Source organism: Heteronotia binoei, chromosome 5, assembly GCF_032191835.1.
Source record: "Heteronotia binoei isolate CCM8104 ecotype False Entrance Well chromosome 5, APGP_CSIRO_Hbin_v1, whole genome shotgun sequence".
Classification (NCBI taxonomy): Eukaryota; Metazoa; Chordata; class Lepidosauria; order Squamata; family Gekkonidae; genus Heteronotia; species Heteronotia binoei.
Genome location: NC_083227.1, coordinates 24,091,507 through 24,112,760, shown reverse-complemented (window position 1 = coordinate 24,112,760; position 21,254 = coordinate 24,091,507). Strand labels below are relative to the sequence as shown.

The 21,254-nt window shown below is 45.3% G+C and overlaps 2 protein-coding genes across 6 annotated transcripts in view; one reads left to right on the top strand and one right to left on the bottom strand.

The window, feature by feature from the left end:
• LOC132571165 (zinc finger protein ZFP2-like) overlaps positions 1–21,254 on the bottom strand; it is a 475,317-nt gene that overhangs the window by 207,154 nt on the left and 246,909 nt on the right. The window lies entirely within an intron of this gene.
• On the top strand, positions 4,776–20,330 carry LOC132571155 (zinc finger protein 271-like). Of its 3 annotated transcripts, none has more exons than XM_060237832.1 (5): positions 4,776–4,925; positions 5,870–6,079; positions 8,146–8,937; positions 12,169–12,295; positions 16,462–20,330. In XM_060237832.1, the coding sequence occupies exons 3-5, from the start codon at positions 8,179–8,181 to the stop codon at positions 18,594–18,596; spliced, it is 3,021 nt and encodes a 1,006-aa protein (XP_060093815.1). In that variant the 5' UTR covers positions 4,776–4,925; positions 5,870–6,079; positions 8,146–8,178; the 3' UTR covers positions 18,597–20,330. The 3 variants fall into 3 exon arrangements, with proteins under 3 accessions (XP_060093815.1, XP_060093816.1, XP_060093814.1); XM_060237833.1 differs by having other exon boundaries at positions 8,015–8,937; positions 16,465–20,330; XM_060237831.1 differs by having other exon boundaries at positions 8,015–8,937.

Below are 21,254 nucleotides of genomic sequence, written 5' to 3'. Positions count from 1 at the left end.
GCTAGGTCAGACCACTGGTGATGGTTGATGCGACAGGTGTCAAGGGATTTCTTCAAGGAGTCCTTGTATCTCTTCTTTGGTGCCCCTCTATTTCGATGGCCGGTGGAGAGTTCGCCATACAGGGCAATCTTGGGAAGGTGGTGGTTTTCCATCCTAGAAATATGCCCTGCCCAGCGCAGCTGCGTCTTCAACAGCAGTGCCTCGATGCTGGTAACCTCCGCCCGCTTGAGAACTTAAATTCCGCCTTTTCCCATAAATGGGCTCAAGGCGGATCACAACATATAAAAATAACCATAAATACCTACGTATCAAAGTTAAAACACCAATTTAAAATGAACAGTAAAAACCATCAATAAATAAAACGCACCACCGGCGGACAGGGCACAGCATATCAATAACCAGTTGTAGGCCCACCTTATACGATGGTAATAACAATAGGATAGCACTGTAATAAGCATGATGTCACCACAAGGGAGGCCAAATGATGGAATAATAGGACGCCCACAGCCTCAACCATAGGCCCGGCGATAAATAAAATATGGGGACGATAAATAAAATGTTGTTAGCCGCCCTGAGCCCCTAAGGGAAGGGTGGGATACAAACCCAATTAAATAAATAAATGAAATAAAGAGGATCTGGGAGGGAAAGGATTGAGAGAATTCTCTTCAGTTACACTTCACAGTTGTCCCCCCATTGGTTAGATATTAAGCTTCTTTGGCCCTTGCTCAGCCTCCGTTTTCATTTTGTCTAGGACCAGTCTTCTCTCTCTTATCTGGTCTTGGAGCTATAGCAAGTTAACCTTTTTTTTACCTTCATCTGTTCTCAATAACTTAAATGTGCCTAAATGCAGGGTTTTCTTTGAGCAGGAACACAATTCCGGGTGCCTTGGTATCAGGGGGTGGGGCCTAATTGTTAGCCCTGGACCCCCTCTCCCCCCATTATGGACTACAGTTTTCAGCTCTGATGGACTTTCAGTTCCAATGGACATTAGTAACTTAAAACTCACATGCCTACTGCTTTATGGACATTCGGTCTTGCTGGACTTTAAGCATTTGGCCTCTGTGCCAGCCCAATATGGACATTTACGGTACCCTGTATGGACTATGCAGCAGTGCTTCCAGCCAGGCTCCAGCCAGTTTCCTGCTTGTGCCTGTTATAGCGTGGCTGTTTATGCCTGTCCTGCAAAGAGGACTCCAGAATGCGCTTCCTAGACGAGCTGCCAAGCCCCGTAGACAGCACTCCTGTCATCCAGAAGACAGTGCCAGAAGCAGCCCTGATAGAAGCCATGTGCGTGATAGAATTCATGGTATATTTTTATCCTCTTAAGGCTTTTCAAGAAAACTGTGGAATCCCTGGGAAGCTATATTTCAGTACAGAGAGGTTACAGCGTCTGAACATTATTGTGCTCATCTTGTGGATGTATTAGGTGTCAAACTCGTTTGTTATGTGGGCTGGATCTGACATAAATGAGACCTTGTTGGGCCAAGCCATGTTGGACTGGGCCATGTGTGTACCAATTTAAGAGTAGGTGTAGCAGAGATATAAATTTTATAAAGGACACAAACACAATTAAAGATTTAAAAAAAATAAATAAAACATGCTTAAAACATTAGCACTAGTTGGTCTTAAAGGTGCTTTCTTTGTATCTCTCCTATGGGATCCAAGGAACTGAGCAAAGGAAGCTCTGGCTCTTTCCTTCTTTCTCTATGGGGCCAGAAGAGGGAGGAGCCTCAGCCAATAGAAGGAAGAGAGGCTTGGCCCAGGAGCTCTGCTGTGCAATTGAGAGAGCCTGGCAAAGCAAACTCCCCCTCCCCTCTTCCTCCCCAAGGGAGGAGCCTTAGCCAATGGAGACAATAGTGACTTTGTTCTTTAACTCTTGTGCAACTGAGTAAGCCTTGCAAAGCAAGCTGTGATGCAGAAGGAAGCAAGAGAGAGAGAAGGAAGCAGATGATAGCCTGTTGCTCGGGGGCCTGATAGGAGCCGTCCGAGGGCCTGATTTGGCCCCCGGACTGTATGTTTGACACACCTGTATTACATCATACTTTATATATGAATTATATAATATGTATACAATATTCTAATTGTAAATTGAATAGAACATATAGAATGTTTATTATCAAGTTGCTTTGCACAATTTTTTTTGTTTTCTGAAAAGGGATAGGGATTGTCACAAGACCCCAGGTCTAAGGGGCCAGTGATAAAGGGGACTATAAATAAAAAAATAAATCAATAAATGTTAGGATAGAATGTCTACAACTTTGCCTGCCAGGACAGGCATTGCTGAGTTAGAATAATCAACGGTCAGACTCAAGGTCTAGAATTTTGAAGAGTTAATCAGTTCTGTTCCCAAACATAATTCTCTCCAACCTCTGTTTAGCAGACATCCTACATTTCAAAAGGGGGGGGGACTAACCATAAAACTCTTCTCTGAGAGTTTGCATAGCACCAGGTCAGATCTTCACTTAAAGACAAAGTTCTGTATCCAAAAAGTCATGGGACCCCTCTGCCAGTTTGGTGTAATGGTTAAGTGTATGGACTCTTGTCTGGGAGAACCGGGTTTGATTCCCCACTTCTTCACTTGCAGCTGCTGGAATAGCCTTAGGTCAGCCATAGCTCTGGCAGAGGTTGTCCTTGAAAGGGCAGCTGCTATGAGAGCCCTCTCATCCCCACCCACCTCACAGGGTGTCTGCTGTGGGGGAGGAAGGTAAAGGAGATCGTGAACCACTCTGAGACTTTGAGATTCGGAGTGGAGGGCGTGATAGAAATCCAACATCTTCATCTTGGCATGCAGAAGGTCCCTGGTTCAATCCCTGGCATCTTCCGTTAAAGGGCCATGCAGTAGGTGAAGTGACAGGCCTCTACCTGAGAACCTGAAGATCTTCCCCCAGTCTTAGCAGAGAAGACTCTCTTAGATGGATCCATGGTCTGATTCAGTATAAGGCAGCTTCATGTGTTCATATGTTCAATGGCATAGAAAAGCAACACCCTGCTTTTGGTCACTCCTGACCAGATGGGGTTTCCAAACCCCGCTTGGGAAATTTGTGGAGCCTAGGGAATATAATGATTGGGAAGGGGCAGGACCTCAGCAGGGTACCATACAGAAGAAGAAGAAGACTGTAGCTTTATACCGTGCCCTTCTCTCTGAATCAGAGACTCAGAGTAGCTTACAATCTCCTATATCTTCTCCCCCACAACAGACACCCTGTGAGGTGGGTGGGGCTGAGAGGGCTCTCACAGCAGCTGCCCTTTCAAGGACAACCTCTGCCAGAGCTATGGCTGACCCAAGGCCATCCCAGCAGGTGCAAGTGGAGGAGTGGGAAATCAAACCCGGTTCTCCCAGATAAGAGTCCGTGCACTTAACCTCTACACCAAACTGGCTCTCAGAGAGGCGGGTGGAGAGTCCACCCTCTAAAGCAGCCATTTCCTCCAGGAAAACTGATCTCTGTGATCTGGAGATCAGTTATAATTCTGGGGCGAATCTCTGGGTGCCACCTGGAGGTTGGCAAACCAGGACGCACCTTTGGCTTTGTCAGAGACACGTGCTTGCTTAAGTCTCTGGGCTTGGATGCCTCTTCCTAAGGCCTTGCCAAGAGCAAACCCTCCCCTTGCTTTGGAAACCTGTGCTAAACAATATTTTTGTAATGGCAAAAGAAGACCCCTCCACTAAAAAAACAGGGGTTGCCAACCTCCAAGTGAGGCCTGATGGCCTTCCCGAATTATGACTGATCTCCAGAGAACACAGATCAGTTCCCCTGGAGAAAATGGCTGCACTGCAGGGTGGACTCTGGCCTTATACCCATCTGAGGTTCCTCCCTCTCCAAACTCCATCCTTTCAGCTTTTGCCCCCAAATTTCCAGGAATTTCCCAACCTGTAGCTGGCAATTCTAGTTCAGAAGCAGCTGCCTCTGTTGTGGATGGATGCTTGTCATGGAGTCTCCCAGTGTTTTGAGACTGGCCCAACCCTTCTGGCAGCCATTTTGTGTTGACAAGCACCACCATTTCTCAACTACCTGCAAGCTGCATGGGGCCCAAATTCCTCACTCTGCACAATTGCCCTCTTGCCACTGTATTGGAAAGGGAGGGGTGACCTGGGTTTTGACCTAGGGGCTTCAATTTTCAATTTCCCCTCTCCTTCAGAAAGCTCTGCTTTTCCTTAGGGCACACCTTGCAATGCCCCTAGAATTGCCAGCCGCCAGGTGGGCCTGGAGATCTTCTGCTTTTACAACTGATCTCCAGCTGGCAAGCTCCCCTGGAGCCAGTTTGGTGTAATAGTTAAGTGTGCGGACTCTTATCTGGAAAAACCGAGTTTGATTCCTTTTTTCTACTGGTACTTGCTGGAATGGCCTTGGGTCACACCTCACTTCTGTGAGAGCTCTCTCCCGGGGATCCCCATGTCTCCAGGTCCCACCTAGACTCTGGCATCCCTACCCCTGGATGTTGAAACCTCGCATGTCAGACTAGAAGGCTAAGCTAGAGAACTCTTCTTGACATCCTACATCCTTTTTTTTTTTTTTTGCTATGGAGCACAATTTCATTATGCGATTTCCCCATCTGCAGTGGTATATCCAGTTCAGAAACCTTTGGGAGAGCTCTAGCAGGGACAGAGAAAGAGGAAGGTCTGTGCAGCTCCCTGCCCGCTTCCTGGCTAACCCGTGTTCGAGGCCTCGTAATGTGTGAAACGATCCTCCGAGGCCAGTGATGTCACGAGAGAAAGGGGGGAATCGTTCCCGGGCGGCTGTGCAACGGTTAAAGCGAGAGAGCTCAGCTTTTTCCTAGAGGGGCGTGGGAATTTGGGGAATAGGGAGGCGCTGAGGGGAGGAAGTGGCGGCTTCCTCTTTTTCTCCTCTAGAATTGGGAAGCTGCACTTTGGATTTCTCAGCAGAGGACGCCGGGATGGTGCCAGCACTTGGGGAGGGGGAAGCAAAGTGAGTTTAAAAGGGGGGAGCTTCGGGATGGGGGAAAGGCAAAGGAAAAATGGGTTGCGGGAGGAAAAGAGGAAACCCTTCCCTAGCGAGGTGACAAGATGCAACAGAGGGTAGGGACGCCCTGTCCCTTTGGGCGTGTTGGGGGGTGAGGGAGAACAGATCATTTCTTACCGTATGGCAATTTGGTTGAAAACTACCCCCCCCCCCTTTGTGCCTGGTTGCAGGAACTGAGCTCAGCTGCTCTGTTTTTGCGGATTTCTAGTTGGCGAGTCTCCTTATTGCCAGATATGGGGAGCGCCTGCCTTAGTTTCAGAGTGGCAGCTTTATCCCCGGGTTACCTGAGGTAGCAGGGGGACGGGGTTAGGCCGCTTTTAAAATGGGATTAGGCGAATTTGGGATGGAGCTGTCTGTCTCTAGTGTTACTCATGACAGGTAAATGTACCTTTGTATACCAAAAACTGCTGATTGTAAAAGGGACTAATTCAGGGAAATAATCCTGCGGTCCTGCGTGCAGTTACTTCCATCTAAGCCCATAATGAACTCTGAGTGGTGTAACTCAGCATAGGAATGCATCATTAGTTTGGCAATAGCCAGGGCTTTGTTTGTAGAAAAAGCCCAACAGGTACTCATTTGCATATTAGGCCACACCCCCATGTCATTGCTGTTTCACACAGGGCTTTGTTTGTAGAAAAAGCCTACCAGGGATATTTGCATATTAGGCCACACCCCCTGACACCAAGCCAGCTGGAACTGCATTCCTGTGCATTCCTGTTAAAAAAAAGCCCTGGCAATAGCTATTAGCTATGATGGGTAAATGGAACTTCCATGATCAGAGGTAGTATATCTCTGAATGCCAGTTGCTGGGCAGGGAAGGAAGATACATATATCTTTAATAAATTCGGCTAAGCCACTTTTAAAGCTATCAAAGGCTATTTTTGTGGCAGGTAAGAAGGCAAAAAGGCAAGATATGCAATCCAAAGATGGAACCTGTGTGTACAGAGGCACTCTACCTGTAGACATGGCTGGCTGGGAGACTGCTGATGAGAGGGCCTTGAAAAAGAATTAGATACAACCACTGAATGTCGTTAGCAGCAGCCAGTCAATAGACCATCCATGTTCAGAAGCTGGGTACCTGTTGCATGGAGAATAATAAGGTGAGTGCTTTGCTAACAGGTTTCCTGGATGTATCTGTCTGGCTCCTGATAGAGCCAGTTTGGTGTAGTGGTTAAGTGCGTGGACTCTTATCTGGGAGACCCCACTCCTTCACTTGCAGCTGCTGGAGTGGCCTTGGGTCAGCCATAGCTATTGCAGAAGTTGTCCTTGAAAAGGTCAGCTTCTGGGAGAGCTCTCAGCCCCAGCTACATTGCAGGGTGTCTGTTGTGGGGGGAGAAGGTAAAAAAGACTGTAAGCTGCTCTGAAACTCTGAGATTCAGAGTGTCGGGTGGGGTATAAATCCAATATCATCATCATCATCATCATCATCATCATCATCATCATCATCATCATCATCATCATCATCATCATCGTTACGGGGTGCCGGATCAGATGGATCCCCAGGACATTCCAGCAATCCATATAGAACAGAAGGCCAGATCTCCCTTTGGAGTTCAGTTGTGCTTGTCACAACCTTGCTCCTGGCTCCACCCCGAAAGTCCCCAGATATTTCTTGAATTGGACCTGGCAATCCTAGGTATGACTCAATAAATATTTAGGAACTTTGGGAGTGGAGCATGCTTGAACTCTGAAGGGAGTTCTGACAATCACATTTAAAGGGACCACACACTTCCCTCCATTGGAAATGATGGATAGGGGCACCTTCTTTTGGGGTTCATAGTATTGAACCCTGTAGTCCAGTCTGTTTGAATTTCTCAGCAAAGGATGTCAGGATGGTGTTTTGAGGAGAGGCACTGGCATACTATGCTGAAAATTTTATGTCTCTATATCAAGAAACAGCTCCACCCAGAGTCCCAGTTACCCATTATATCCTATGGGAATTGTCCATTATACTCTATGGGAATCAGTCTCCATAGAGTATAATGCGTGCCCAGCAGACATCCCCCCCACTTTCTGATGACCCTGAATCTGGGGGAGGGCCTCCAAATCAAGAGATCCCCTGCTCCTACCTGGGGATTGGCAACCCTAGCACTGTGAGACAGGATGCTGGACTAGTTGGTCTGATCCAGCGGGGCTCTTCTTATGTTCTTGTGATCCATAGCAAACCCTCTGAGGCCCTTGGCAATACTTTGTGCCCAGCTATGCCCTAAGACTGGGTTGATAAGGTATGTGTACATATGTGTATGACTGTATGGTTGGAAAAGGGGGCTGTCAGCACTTTGAGAATGAGATTTGGCACTGGGAAGAGATTGGAGTTTGGTGGTGGGAGGGAGACCAGCTTCAAAAAGAAACCTGCCACAAGTCCCCGAAAATGTCTTCAGGAAAGTGACTCTTGTATAGAAAAAGAAATTTCATTTGTGACAAGACTGCCACTTAGGGAACATAATAATAAAAATCTGGCACTTCTAGAATGCTTTTGAAGCACTTAAAATGCAGTATTTTCTTGTGATCTTTATAATCTCACTGTAAGGCAGGCCATTAGTATTATCTTCATATTATAGTGGTGGGGAGTGTGTGTTGAGACTTTGTCTCATAGCTCCACCCCCAAAGTCCCCAGATATTTCTTGAACTGGACCTGACAACCCTATCTCCAGAACCTTCTCCTATCATTGATCACTAAATCCCAGGTTTGAGCAGGGGTAGAATTCTAGCAGGAGCTCCTTTGCATATTAGGCCCCACCCCCTGATGTAGCCAATCCTCAAAGAGCTTACAAAAAAGAATCTTGCAAGCTGTTGGAGAACTGGCTGCATCAGGGGTGTGTGGCCTAATATGCAAAGGAGCTCCTGCTAGAATTCCACCCCTGGGTTTGAGTATATGGAGCAGGAGCTGAGGGTGGGAAGAGTATCTGAGCTCTTGTGCCCACCTAGCAGGTCCTGCTCTCCGATAATACTGGACAGGGAGTAATTAACTGCATTGGAAACTGTGAGTTTTGGTACAAGGACTTTTCCATTTAGTTTGTGTCTTTGCTCTTCAGGGGTCCATACACTACCAGCATTTGGGGAGCTTTTGGTTTGTCAAGAGACTACAACAACTTTGGAAAGTTGTCTGATCAACCCCTAAGCATAACCCGGGCTTTAGCAGACAGACTTTTTGCCTCCTATGCAGAAAGGAAGACGCTTGAACTGAGAGAAGCAAGAAATGGCCACTGAGCAAGGAGAGGTGACCTGGGCGGGCCTTGAGAAGGGAGTGAAAATGGAAGATCCAGATCCCGTCGGCTCCTTGCCGTCTGAGGGTTTGAGAAGATCCAGGAAAAGTTCTCATGTTTCCTCAGCCGGAACTGTCGGAGAGTGTCTGAGCTGGGCAACAGCAAAGCAGGCTGAACGGGAGACAGACGACCGGCTGTTACCGCAGTGCTGGGAAGGCCAGTGGCAGGAATTTCTGAAGACAGTCCAGTCTCCTTGTTCAGGATGGAGCCACCCACAGCTCTCGGGGGCTGCTTTCCCGGTTCCCCCAGAAACATCCACTGGTGTCTACCACGGGTCCACGTCGGAGGCAGCAAGCGGACTTCTTTCAGACTCGAGGGAAGGATCCCTGAAGACTGATGTGACTGGAGGGAAAGCAGATCACAGGGACATGAAGGGTGAGGCCCCAGGGGAACAGGCCCTCAGCACCGAGATGTGGCGCCAACGCTTCCGCTGGTTCGGCTACCAGGAGGCCTGGGGGCCTCGGGAGGTTGGCCTTCAGCTACAGGAGCTCTGCTTGAGGTGGCTGAAGCCCGAGATGCACACCAAGGAGCAAATCGTAGACCTGATCCTCTTGGAGCAGTTCCTGGCCGTTTTGCCGGAGGAGATCCAGAGCTGGGTGGGGGAAGGCAGCCCAGAGACCTGTGCCCAAGCGGTGGCCCTGGCGGAGGACTTCCTGCTGAGGCAGCAGGAAGCTGAGCAATGGAAGCAGGAGGTGAGTGCTTTTTGCGTGTCTCACATCCAACGGAGTACAGAAGAGGGCAGGCAAGTTTATGATGGGGTTGGAGCACCTTTCCTTTGGAGCATCTTATGCCACAGTGTGTGTATATATATGTGTGTATGTGTGTATACACTCACACACATACATATATTGGCCACTGTGTGACTCAGAGTGTTGGACTGGATGGGCCATTGGCCTGATCCAACATGGCTTCTCTTATGTTCCTTTGGAGAAAGGCTGAAGATTCTGTAACTTTCTGGTCTAGGAGAACTAGGGCTAAGGGCAGTACTCCCTGTAAGGTGTGGGGTCTTGTGAGCAAAAATTCAATTTTGTGAGCTACTGCATAAATTAGTTTGCTGTGGGGCCGTTTCTCCTGAGCTAAGACAAAAATGTGTGAGCCGGAGGCTTAAAAATTTGGTGCTTGGGGGAGGGGGGAGCACAGTGGAAGGGCTTCTCGTGTCGTGGCCCCACTGATGGACTTCTGATGGTGCCTGGTGTTTTTGGCCACTTGGAGAGAGCTAAGGGAAGAGCCAGTTTGGTGTAGTGGTTAAGTGTGCGGACTCTTATCTGGGAGAACTGGATTTGATCCCCCATTCCTCCACGTGCACCTGCTGATGTGACCTTGAATCATAAGAACGTAAGAGAAGCCATGTTGGATCAGGCCAGTGGCCCATCCAACACTGTGTCACACACACAGTCTGCCAGGGTTGTTGTAAGAGTAATATACAAACAAATATGGTCAGACTCAATAATGGTTATTTGTTTGTTACTATATAATTTGATTCTTAACTGAGGCTATCGGCAGGACAAATATCTGTTTTTCAATCTACTTTTGTGAAAAATACGTGTATATTTTTGTATAGCTATCATTATTTATGTTTTTTTAATTTGACTAACAGAATTATTTGTCAAAGTTTGAGCCCAGTGGCCTCTTTGACCAACAAAGTTTAATTCTGGGTATAAGCTTCTGTGTGCATGCATATTTGAAGAAGTGTGCATGCACACAAAAGCTTATATCCAGAATTCTTTGAAGCGTGCATGCACATGAAAGCTTATAACCAGAATTAAACTTTTTTGGTCTTAAAGGTGCCAGTGGACTCAAACTTCAGGTCTATTGCCTCAAACCAACACAGCCCACCTGAATCTAGAATTATTGGGCCTATACATTCAGATCTTCTTAACCTTTAAGTTCTTAATTCAATTCAATTTGGGTTATGTTTCTTTCTGCCTTTGTTGTTTTGTGTGTGTGAGGGGGGGCACAGAAAAGGGAATGATCATTTATACTGTACCTGAGCTTCTCAGAAGACAGGTAAGATAAAAAGGCAGGAGGTAGAAAAGTTGTACAAAAAGTTGCTTATGTTCCCCATGAGAGCCAGTTTGGTGTAGTGGTTAAGTGTGCGGTCTCTTATCTGAGAGAACCGGGTTTGATTCCCCACTCCTCCACTTGCACCTGCTGGAATGGCCTTTGGTTAGCCATAGCTATCGCAGGAGTTGTCCTTGAAAGTGTAGCTGCTGTGGGAGCCCTCTCAGCCCCACCCACCTCACATGGTGTCTGTTGCGGGGGGAGAAGATATAGGAGATTGTAAGCCGCTTTGAGTCTCTGATTCAGAGAGAAGGGCGGGGTATAAATCTGGAATTACTCTTCTTCAATTCATGGTTCGTTGGTGCTGGTTGTGCCACTGAACTGCCACTTCAGCAACAATTATTTCTTTGTCTTCTTAAATGGTATTCTTTTTAGGTGATCCCATCCAGTCAGGGATCCTGTTGGCAGAGATCCTGTTGGCTCACACTTTGAATGAATATTTCTGCCTGTTTTACAGGGGCTGCCCAAAGTGGGGGTGCCGTGAAAGTAGGGTTGCCAATCCCCAGGTGGGGGCAGGGTATCCCCCAGTTTGGAGGCCCTCCCCCTGCTTCAGGGTTGTCAGAAAGCGGGAGGAGGGGAGGGAAATGTCTGCTGGGAACTCTATTATTCCCTATGGAGATTTATTCCCATAGAAAATAATGGAGAATTTATCCGCGGGTATTTGGGGCTCTGGGGCGGGCTGTTGTTTGAGGTAGATGTACCAGATTTTCAGTATAGCATCCAGTGTCTCTCCCCAAAATACCCCCCAAGTTTCAAAAAGATTGGATGAGGGGATCCAATTCTATGAGCCCCAAAAGAAGGTGCCCCAATCTTTCATTATTTCGTATGGAAGGAAGGCATTGAAAAGGTGTGCCGTCCCTTTAAATGTGATGGCCAGAACTCCCTTTGGAGTTCAGTGGTCCTTGTCACAGCCTTGATCTTGGCTCCACCCCAATGTCACCTGACTCCACCACAAAGTCTCCTGGCTCCACCCCCAAAGTCCCCAGAGAGCCAGTTTGGTGTAGTGGTTAAGTGTGCGGACTCTTATCTGGGAGAACCGGGTTTGATTCCCCACTCCTCCACTTGCACCTGCTGTCATGGCCTTGGGTCAGCCATAGCTCTGACGGAGGATGTCCTTGAAAAGGCAGCTGCTGTGAGAGCCCTCTCCAGCCCCACCCACCTCACAGGGTGTCTGTTGTGGGGGAGGAAGGTATAGGAGATTGTGAGCCACTCTGAGACTTTGAGATTCGGAGTGGAGGGTGGGATATAAATCCAATATCATCTTCTTCTTCTTTAATTGGACTTGGCAACCCTTTGTGAAAGACCACCAACACATTTCAGCTCAGCCCCACAAAACAACTTCAGATAGCCTGAGCAGGGCTTGGTTGTTCCCAGGGTCTCATTACCTAACCCGAAGCTCTAAGGAATTTGAAGAAAATTCGAGATTTCTCAAAATATTGAGAAAAATCTGAGCAAAGTAAATTGCATTTATTTATTCATATCCCTCTTTTTCACCCAGTTGACGCTCAAAGTGGCTTAGAACATGATTCTCCCCACCTCTGCTCTCTCACAGCAACAACCCAACTTGGCCCCTATTTGGGCATGTTGACCCCTCAGTCAGGGAATGAACAAGTTTCAACAGTTAATGAGCTTGGTGTGGTGTAGATCTCTCCCACAGAATCCCAGCCGGGTTTGAGCTTATTAGCCATCTTTTGCCTCAAAGAGGACTAGACACTTCCCCCCCTGGAGTTCATGTTTGGTGGGTTTTGGCTGCAGGAGACTTATGGAGTGAGGCCGTCCTGCTCGCGGACATTGTCTAAGAGGTCCAAGGGACAGGCCTTGACACTGTTTACCTTCCATGCTTCTCATTTCTTGCCTTGCAGGTTCTGGAAGAATTTGAGGAGGAGGCCATGAGTTTCTCAAGAGAAGATGAGGTTCCATCGGGCATGGTGGACAGGCATCCCTCCCAAGAAATCAAACAGGAGGGCTCAGAAGGTGCTGGCTTGCTAGGTGAGAATTGACTGTGTCTCACATGTTTTGGAATTCAAATTTGGATGTCCTGTGACAAGGTTCTCCAACAAGGAGTCCATCAGTACTTTTCCTGGTGCTGACTGAGCTTTTTAAAAAGTGGGCATGGCCACTGTGAGGTGAGGCTTGTTATTCGCTGCCCTCATTCAAATGAAAGGGTTTTCCACTAGAAGATCAGAAGGACTCCTAAGCCCCTGGTCTTTCCTCAGTCTAGTCTGTATGTGGTTCCATTATTCCTTCAGGCTTTCCTTCCTCTAAGGGGGTGTGAGGAGAGCAGGTATTCCATTTAGTTTTGTCTCTTGTGTTAGCCATTTTGGGTCTGGCTCCAGTTCCTGCGGCAGCCATTTTGGGGAGGCATTCACTAGCCCTGCTCAGAATTCCAAGGGTGCCACAGGCTTGTCAATAACATTAGTAGAAAAATTGCTTGTAGGTCTGTTGGTCCACTAGGGAATACATCCAAAAACAAAAGTCCAGATCCACTCAAATGTCACAAGGAAGGCAGCAACCTTTCACACCTGAAAACAGAGGTTCCATTTAAGCTGTCCTAGGCAGTAGCCACTGATAAATCAGACTTCTGTTTTGAAAGACATGGAAGTCAGCTGGCTATAGCACCAGGTATTTTGCTTCTGTTGCATTTTTTTAAATCCACTTTCCCTCAGGGCATTATACATGTTTCATCTCCCATTCATAGAATCATAGAATTGGAAGGGACCATCAGGGTCACCTAGTCCAGTCCCCTGGATAGCTTTGGATAGTGCCAGCAGAAGTAATAAAAATAACAGCTGAATCTGATGAAGAGAGAAGGATGTCATATAACCAACTGCTAAAGATTCAAGGTGATAAAGTTGAATTAAAATCTGCAGAAGAGTTAAACAACAAGTATGACTGGTTTCAAATGCAACAAATAAAAAGCTTGATGGAAAATGATATTAAATCTGTTGGAATTAGACATGAGCAAACGGAATTGGAAAGGGTTCTGCTTGGAGATAATGAAAAATTAATATAGAAAATACCGTATTTTTCGCTCCATAAGACGCACCTGAGCATAAGACGCACCTAGTTTTTAGAGCTGTTTGTGTGAATTTAGAGGCATTTGTGTGAATTTTTTGCAGTATTCGCTCCTTAAGACGCACACACTTTTCCCTCCACTTTTTTGGGGGGGGAAAGTGAGTCTTATGGTGCAAAAAATACGGTATATAAATTATTGTTGAAATGGTCTACAGAAGAAGAAGTAGTAAAATCTCAAGTGATTAAATGGGCAATTAATGTAAACAAGGAAATACAAATGGATACATGGGAATATCTTTGGAAGAACTCGATGAAAATATCAACATGTCAGAGTATTAAAGAGAACTGTTTCAAGATGATGTATAGGTGGTATATGACTCTGAAAAAACTGGCAAAGATGAGTAAAAAGATGTTGGAAATGTAAGAAACATGAAGGTTCTTTTTACTAGATAGATAGATAGATAGATAGATAGATAGATAGATAGATAGATAGATAGATAGATAGATAGATTTATTGTCATTGTTCTCAACAAAAAGAGAGCAACGAAATGAGATGCTCTTCCACAAAACATACCAACACATCAAACACACATATTCATACCATTTAAATACATCTAAAACCATTTAAACCATTCAAACCATTTAAATTCATCTAAAACAGATAAACATTCATAAAACCATTAAAACCATTTAAATATATCTAAAACAGATAATCCTTCATAACCCTGCATTTAGCCTAACCTAGCCTATGTGGTGGACTTGTGGAAAAGCGAAAAAGTTTTGGCAGATGATACAACAAGAAATATCGCAAATTTTGGGATATGATTTTAAGAAAGTAGCAGAGACTGTTTTATTGGGTCTACAAATGGAAAAATTTCCAAAAGAAGATAGAACTTTAATTTGGTACTTGCTCTCAGCTGCTAGGACATTATATGCGCAATTATGGAAACAAGAAAAAATACCAGAGAAATGGGACTGGATTGTGAGATGGATAAACTAACAAGAATTTTAAGAGACTATGATTTGGAAGTGTTTAAGAGGGAATGGAAGAAATGTGGAGGATATATAGAAAAAGAGTGGAATTTGAAAGGACATTGGGCAATTTTTTAACAACGAATTTAAGAAAAATGGAAAATTGAACTTTGATGGGTTAAGGGTACCTTTATAAGTGAGCTTAAGTATATAACATCGGCGGAAGTCTAGTAAAGGAGGGAGGGGGCATTAGAAAAATATCATATGGGTTAGGGATTGTAACGATATAATTTGACATTGCTACCATATGCTATTAATAAATTGTTTTAAACTTAGTCCAATCCCCTGCATAATGCAGGAAGTTCAGAAATACCTCCTCCCACACACACAAAGTGACCCCTACTCCATGCTCAGAAGACAGCAAAAAACCCCTTCAGGACCCCTGGCCAAACTGGCCTGGAGAAAAATTGCTGTCTGACCCCAAAGTAGTGAACAGCATTTCCCTGAGGATGCAAGAAAGCGCCACAAGAACTAAGTACTGATGCAGCCCTTCCTGCCCTCTCTCTCATGATCTGCCTAAGTTCACACAAATGTGTGCAAAGCCTCAATACACAAAAAATACAAATAGAATTACATGAAGTCAACTCATAAATATTCCCAATACATTATTGTGCACTGAAAGGAACATCCAACATTTAAATGTAAATCTGGCTAAATCTTTTATCCCTTGACTCAGTCAAAAATTCCTTAACAATCAGATATGTTCTGTTAAGGAATTTTTGACTTGGGTCAATGAATAACAGGTTTGCCTGCTGGATTTACATGGATTCAACGTTCCTTTATCTGTAAATGCTGGATGTTCCTTTCAGTGCACAAGTATATATAAGAAATATTTCTGATATTGATTCTGTTTGTATTTTTTTGTGTTGAGGCTTTATACACACAGTAGGTACTTGCTTTTTGTACTCCGTCCATCTGTGTTTTTATATGAACATATGAAGCTGCCTTATACTGAATCGGACCCTCGGTCCATCAAAGTCAATATTGTCTACTTAGATTGGCAGCGGCTCTCCAGGGTCTCAAGCTAAGGTTTTTCACACCTATTTGCCTGGACCCTTTTTAGTTGGAGATGCACTTGATTGTTTAAGTTCACACAATCAGTTGTGCTCTCAGACTGCCATCTAGCCTCTATTTAAAAACCTCCAAAGAAGGCGAGCCCACCACCTCCCAAAGCAGCCTGTTCCACTGTCTGTCTCCCTCACAACAATCCAGTGTGGCGGGCGAGGTTGAGAGTGATTGGCTTGAGGTCAGGACTGAATGGGATTTTGTTTCCATCTCCCTGCCTCCCCCCTTCCCTCCCTAGTCTATCTTGTAGGGTGGTTAAAAATGTAAGATAAGCCATGTTGGATCAGGCCAATGGCCCATCCAGTCCAACACTCTGTGTCACACAGTGGCAAAAAAAACCAAACCCAAGTGCCATCAGGAGGTTCACAAGTGGGGCTAGCCGCCCTTCCACTTTGCCTCCCCCCCCACAAAGCACCAAGAATACAGAACATCACTGCTCCAGACAGAGAGTTCCAACAATACGCTGTGGCTAACAGCCAGTGATGGACCTCTGCTCCATATGTTTATCCTGTCCCCTCTTGAAGCTGGCTATGCTTGTAGCCGCTGCCACTTCCCGTGGCAGTGAATTCCACATGTTAATCACCCTTTGGGTGAAGAAGCACTTCCTTTTATCTGTTCTAACCCGACTGCTCAGCAATTTCATTGTGAAATTGTGAAAAAGCTGTTCTGAGTTCTTTAGAGGAACAGTGAGACAGTTGATAAATCCTATATGATAAAGTTTATTATCTAAGGCCATTATGATCTGATACATATAACATAATTACAAACATCAGCATTAAAACAATCTAACCAAAAAGTGCTAATCAAATAAAAGCATTGCCCTCTTTAGATGCAGATCCTCTATGCCCTATTTATTTCACTCTCTTGGTATCTAGTTGGCCCCTCTTTGAGACGGGATGCTGGACTAGATGGACCACTAACCTGATCCAACAGGGCTCTTCTGTTATAGCTTCTCCAGAGCAGCAAATATGCCACTTTTCTTATGTTCATGTTTCACGTATCCTTAACAAAAATGTATAAGGTTTCCTCTCTCTTTGTTCCAGCAGGTGATGATTGGGATAGTGAGACTGAAAGAGCATCGTTTGAGGTTCCATTGGAAAGAATTGAGCTCCGAGACATGGCAGAGAACTCTGAGAATCTGGAGGGACCCAGGTGGGATGAAGGGAGCCAAATGGACAAGAGGAAAAACAAGCCCATCCTTTGCCAGAGTGGCAATTCGGGTGAAGCTGCATTCCAGCAAAGAATATGTGTAGGGAAAAGAAGGCATGTGTGCAATATGTGTGGGAAAGCTTTTACCCAAAAATCAAACTTAAATAGGCACCAGAGAACCCACACGGGTGAAAAGAAGTACCATTGTTTTAAATGTGGGAAAAGCTTTAACTGGGAAACTAGCTTTATCAGACACCAGAGTTTCCATACTGGGGAAAAGCCGTATCCATGTACAGACTGTGGCAAGAGCTTTAGCCGGAGTGCAAACTTGATCATCCATCGGAGAATCCACACAGGGGAGAAACCACACCGCTGTGTAGACTGTGGGCAAAGCTTTAGCCAGATCTCCAATCTCATCAGGCACCAGAGGATCCACACCGGAGAGAAGCCATACAAATGCTTGGAGTGTGGGAAGAGCTTCACGCAGAAATCAAACCTTATCAAACATCAGAGCGTCCATTCGGGTGACAAGTCATACAGACGGTCAGCTTGTGGGAAGAAGTTCAACCAAAAGTCAAACTGCGGTAAACTGGAGAGAATCCACACAGGAGAAAACCCGTGCACATGTTTTAAGTGTGGGAAAATCTTTTCCCGGAGAGGCAACCTGCTTCGACACCAGAGCATCCACACAAAAGATAAACCTCATAAATGCTCAGAATGCGGGAAAAGGTTCAATCAGAGGACAAACCTTAATGCTCATCAGAGAATCCACACAGGAGAGAAACCTTATAAATGTCTAGCCTGTGCAAAAAGCTTCAGATGGAGGGCACATCTTATCATACACGAGAGACTGCACACAGGAGAGAAGCCACATAAATGCACCGAATGTGGGCAGAACTTTAGCCAGAGATCCAACCTTGTCAGACACCATAGAATCCACACAGGAGAAAAGCCGTATACGTGCTGTGACTGCGGCAAGAGCTTTGGTCAGAAATCCAACCTCCTTAAACACCAGAGGATTCATACAGAGGAGCATCTATATAATCAGAGGCCAAATCATATTAGATGTGAAGGAATGCTCCCAGGAGAAAATCCATACAAATGTTTCAGATGCAGTAAAATATTTTCGAGAAGGGGAAACCTTCTTAGACATCAGAGCATCCACACTAGGGAGAAGCCGCACAAATGCTTAGATTGTGGGAAAAGGTTCAATCAAAGAACTAACCTCATTAGCCATCAGAGAATCCACACAGGGGAGAAACCTTTCAAATGTTCCGCCTGTGGGAAGAGCTTTCGTCAGAGTCCACACCTTATTAAACACCAGAAGGTACATACAGAAGAGAAGATATCTTGTACAAATTCAGATTATGGGGAAGGAATCCATCAGCAATCGATTCATAATAGATGCGAGAGAATTGGTCTAGGAGAAAACCCATATGAGTGTCTAAAGTGTGGGAAAATCTTTAACTGGCAATCAAACTTCATCAGACATCAGAAAATCCATGGTGGTGAGGAACCTCATACATGTTCCACCTGTGGGAAGAAATTTAATCGGAGGAAAAACCTCATTGCTCACCAGAAAGTCCACATGAGAGAGAAGCCATTTAAATGTTCAGACTGTGGCCAGAGCTTTGCATGGGAAGCACACCTGGTCATCCATCAAAGAATCCATACAGGAGAGAAGCCCCATAAATGCACCAACTGTGGGCAAAGTTTCAGTCAGCGATCCAACCTTATCCGACACCAGCGAATCCACACAGGTGAGAAGCCCTATAAATGCACAGACTGTGGCCAGAGCTTCAGTCAGAGAACACACCTTGTGGTCCACCAGAGAATCCACACAGGGGAGAAGCCACACAAATGCTCCGAGTGCGGCCAGGGCTTCAGTCAGAGGGCACACCTGATTGTACACCAGAGAATCCACACAGGGGAGAAGCCGCATAGATGCACAGACTGTGGGCAAGGCTTCTGCCAGAGATCAAACCTTATTAGACATCAGAGGACCCATTCCTGTGAGAAGAAAGAATAGAGACACTGACATTACTGGAGAACTTTTGTTACTTTTAGTGTCTCAGCAGGCCAAAGATACACAGTGGGGAAAAGAAACAAATGTCTATTAGATGGATCACAGCCAGAGTCTCCTCTCCTTATTTCCTCACTCACTCCAGAACCTTTCCTTTTACTAGACCTTGAGTCTGTAAGCAAGGTCCTTGAACAGCAGTTAGCCAATTTATTAAAAAATGGTTAACAGGAATCTAAAAGCTTCGACAGTTGGGGAAGCGTTTGGCTAGAACCTAAGGAGGGAAGCCAATTTGAAGAACAGTTTCCCCCTCTTCTCCCTGTAACGTTCACTCATGGAGCAGTCTCGTACTGAACAGGGGGAGGGAATGTGGCAGAGTGTAGCCCAATTTTGACAAGTCTTGGAAGCTAAAGAGGATCGTTATTTGGATGGAGGATCTTGCAGAGCAAGCCCATGGCAAACCGCCTCATTTGCCGAGAAAGCCCCTTGCTGGGGTCTCCATAAATCACTTGTGACTCAACAGCATTTATGTACATAATATTGAATGGGACAATTGGCCCTCTAGCCAAGTATTGCTTTCTCTGACTGGCAAATGCTATCCAGTAGAGCTTTTTTTATAGCAGGAACTCCTTTCCATATTGGGCCACACCCCCCCCCTGATGTAGCCAATCCTCCTGGAGCTTACAGTAGGCCCTGTAAGAAGAGCCCTGTAAGCTTTTGGAGGATTGGTTACATCAGGGGGTGGGGCTTAATATGCAAATGAGTTCCTGCTACCAAAAAAGCCCTGCTATCCAGGGTCTAAGGCAGAGAAAGATTAAGGGAAGACTCCAGAGGTTGAATATGGAGCCATCCACACGCACCACTGGAGTCTCCCCCTAATCTTTCTGTGCCTTAGACCTGGATAGCATTTGCCAGTCAGAGAAGGCAATGCATGGATAGAGGGTCATCTGTCGTATTCAGCATTGTGCATAAGTCAGACCAGGGGTGGAATTCTAGCAGGAGCTCCTTTGCATATTAGGCCACACCCCTTGATGTAGCCAATCCTCCAAGAGTTTACAAGGCTCTTTTTTGTAAGCTCTTGGAGGATTGGCTACATCAGGGGTGTGTGGCCTAATATGCAAAGGAGCTCCTGCTAGAATTCTACCCGAGTCAAACCAACACGGTTACCCACCTGAATCTGTCTGTCCCTTGGAGTTATACATAGTAGTGGATGACAATTTGTGGTGGATGGGAAAGCTTTGTCACTCCGTCTCACGTGGGAAACCTTTAGAAAGCTCCCAAAGAACGTACGTTCTCTAAAAACAGTGTTTAAAATCAGGGGAACAAAGCCAGTAACTGCAAAATGGACAAAAACAGGGAACTCGCCTCTCACACTGATGCTCATACCGAGCTTTGAAGCTTCTTGGATGTACTGTGCTATATCTAAATAAACTGCTCTTCAAACAGACCCTTTTAAAAAAATCTCAGTTGAGTCCTGCAGGAACCTGTCTTGTCACTTTGTGTTGCTCTTAAACATTGTCCCCACCCCATGCTTTGTTTTGATGTGTGTTTTGTTCTTGGAAAGAAATATCTTCTTCGACAGTTCAATAAAATGACAAATATATATATTTTCCACTGTTCATGTTACCGAGTTTTATACTGCACATGGAGGTATATTTGTTTGAATCATTACTGCTTCTGAGGCACAGGAGTGGTAAGTGAAGTTGAATTCAACCAATAAATCGATTGCTGTGTGGGTATGAATGAAGCATTATTTCTTCTTTTTCTTCTGAGTCTGTAAAATTATTGCTGATAATCTGGCAGTCTTGATTTAACAAAAGATGCTTGCTGGATCAGACCAGTCCATCCCAGCATCCTACTTTGGGAAAGCCCTACATGACACATGAAGCTATACTAGAACAAACCCTTGGTTCACGGTACTCAACATAGCAAAAACAGAACACATAGTAAGGAAAGGGAGTTGGAGCCTAGGATTGGCATAGGGATAGTACATAAACACCTAGTTTCTTTAAATGAAACTTAAGTCCTCAGGGCCAGATGAATTGCATCTAAGGGTACTGAAAGAACTTGTGGATGTAATTTCTGAGGCTCTGTCCATTATATTTGAGAATTCTTGGAGAACAGGTGAGGTGACAGAAGACTGGAGATGGGCAAATGTTGTCCCCATCTTCAGGAAGGGGGGGGGGAGGAGTATCTGGGTAACTACCGACCCATCAGCTTGATGTCTATATCTGGAAAAGTTTTAGAACGAATCATCAAACAGTCACTCATTCAGCATTTAGAAAGAATGGTTGTGATTACTACGTGCCAGCATGGTTTTCTCAAGAACAAGTCATGTCAGACTAACCTTATCTTTAGAAAGTTACTACTTTGCTGGATTAGTAGACATAGTTTATCTTGATTACAATAAGGCATTTGATAAGGTTCTGCATAATATTCTTGTTGACAAGTTGGTAAAATGTGTTTGGATCCTATTACTGTTATGTGGATCTGTAACTGGCTGACAAATCGCATCTGAAGAATGCTTGTGAATGGTTCCTCATCCTCTTGGAGAGGAGTGACAAGTGGAATTCCTCAAGGATCTGTTCTGGGACCTGTTTTGTTCAACATCTTTATAAATGATTTGGATGAAGGAACAGAAGGAATCAAAGATTTCAGGTTTTCACG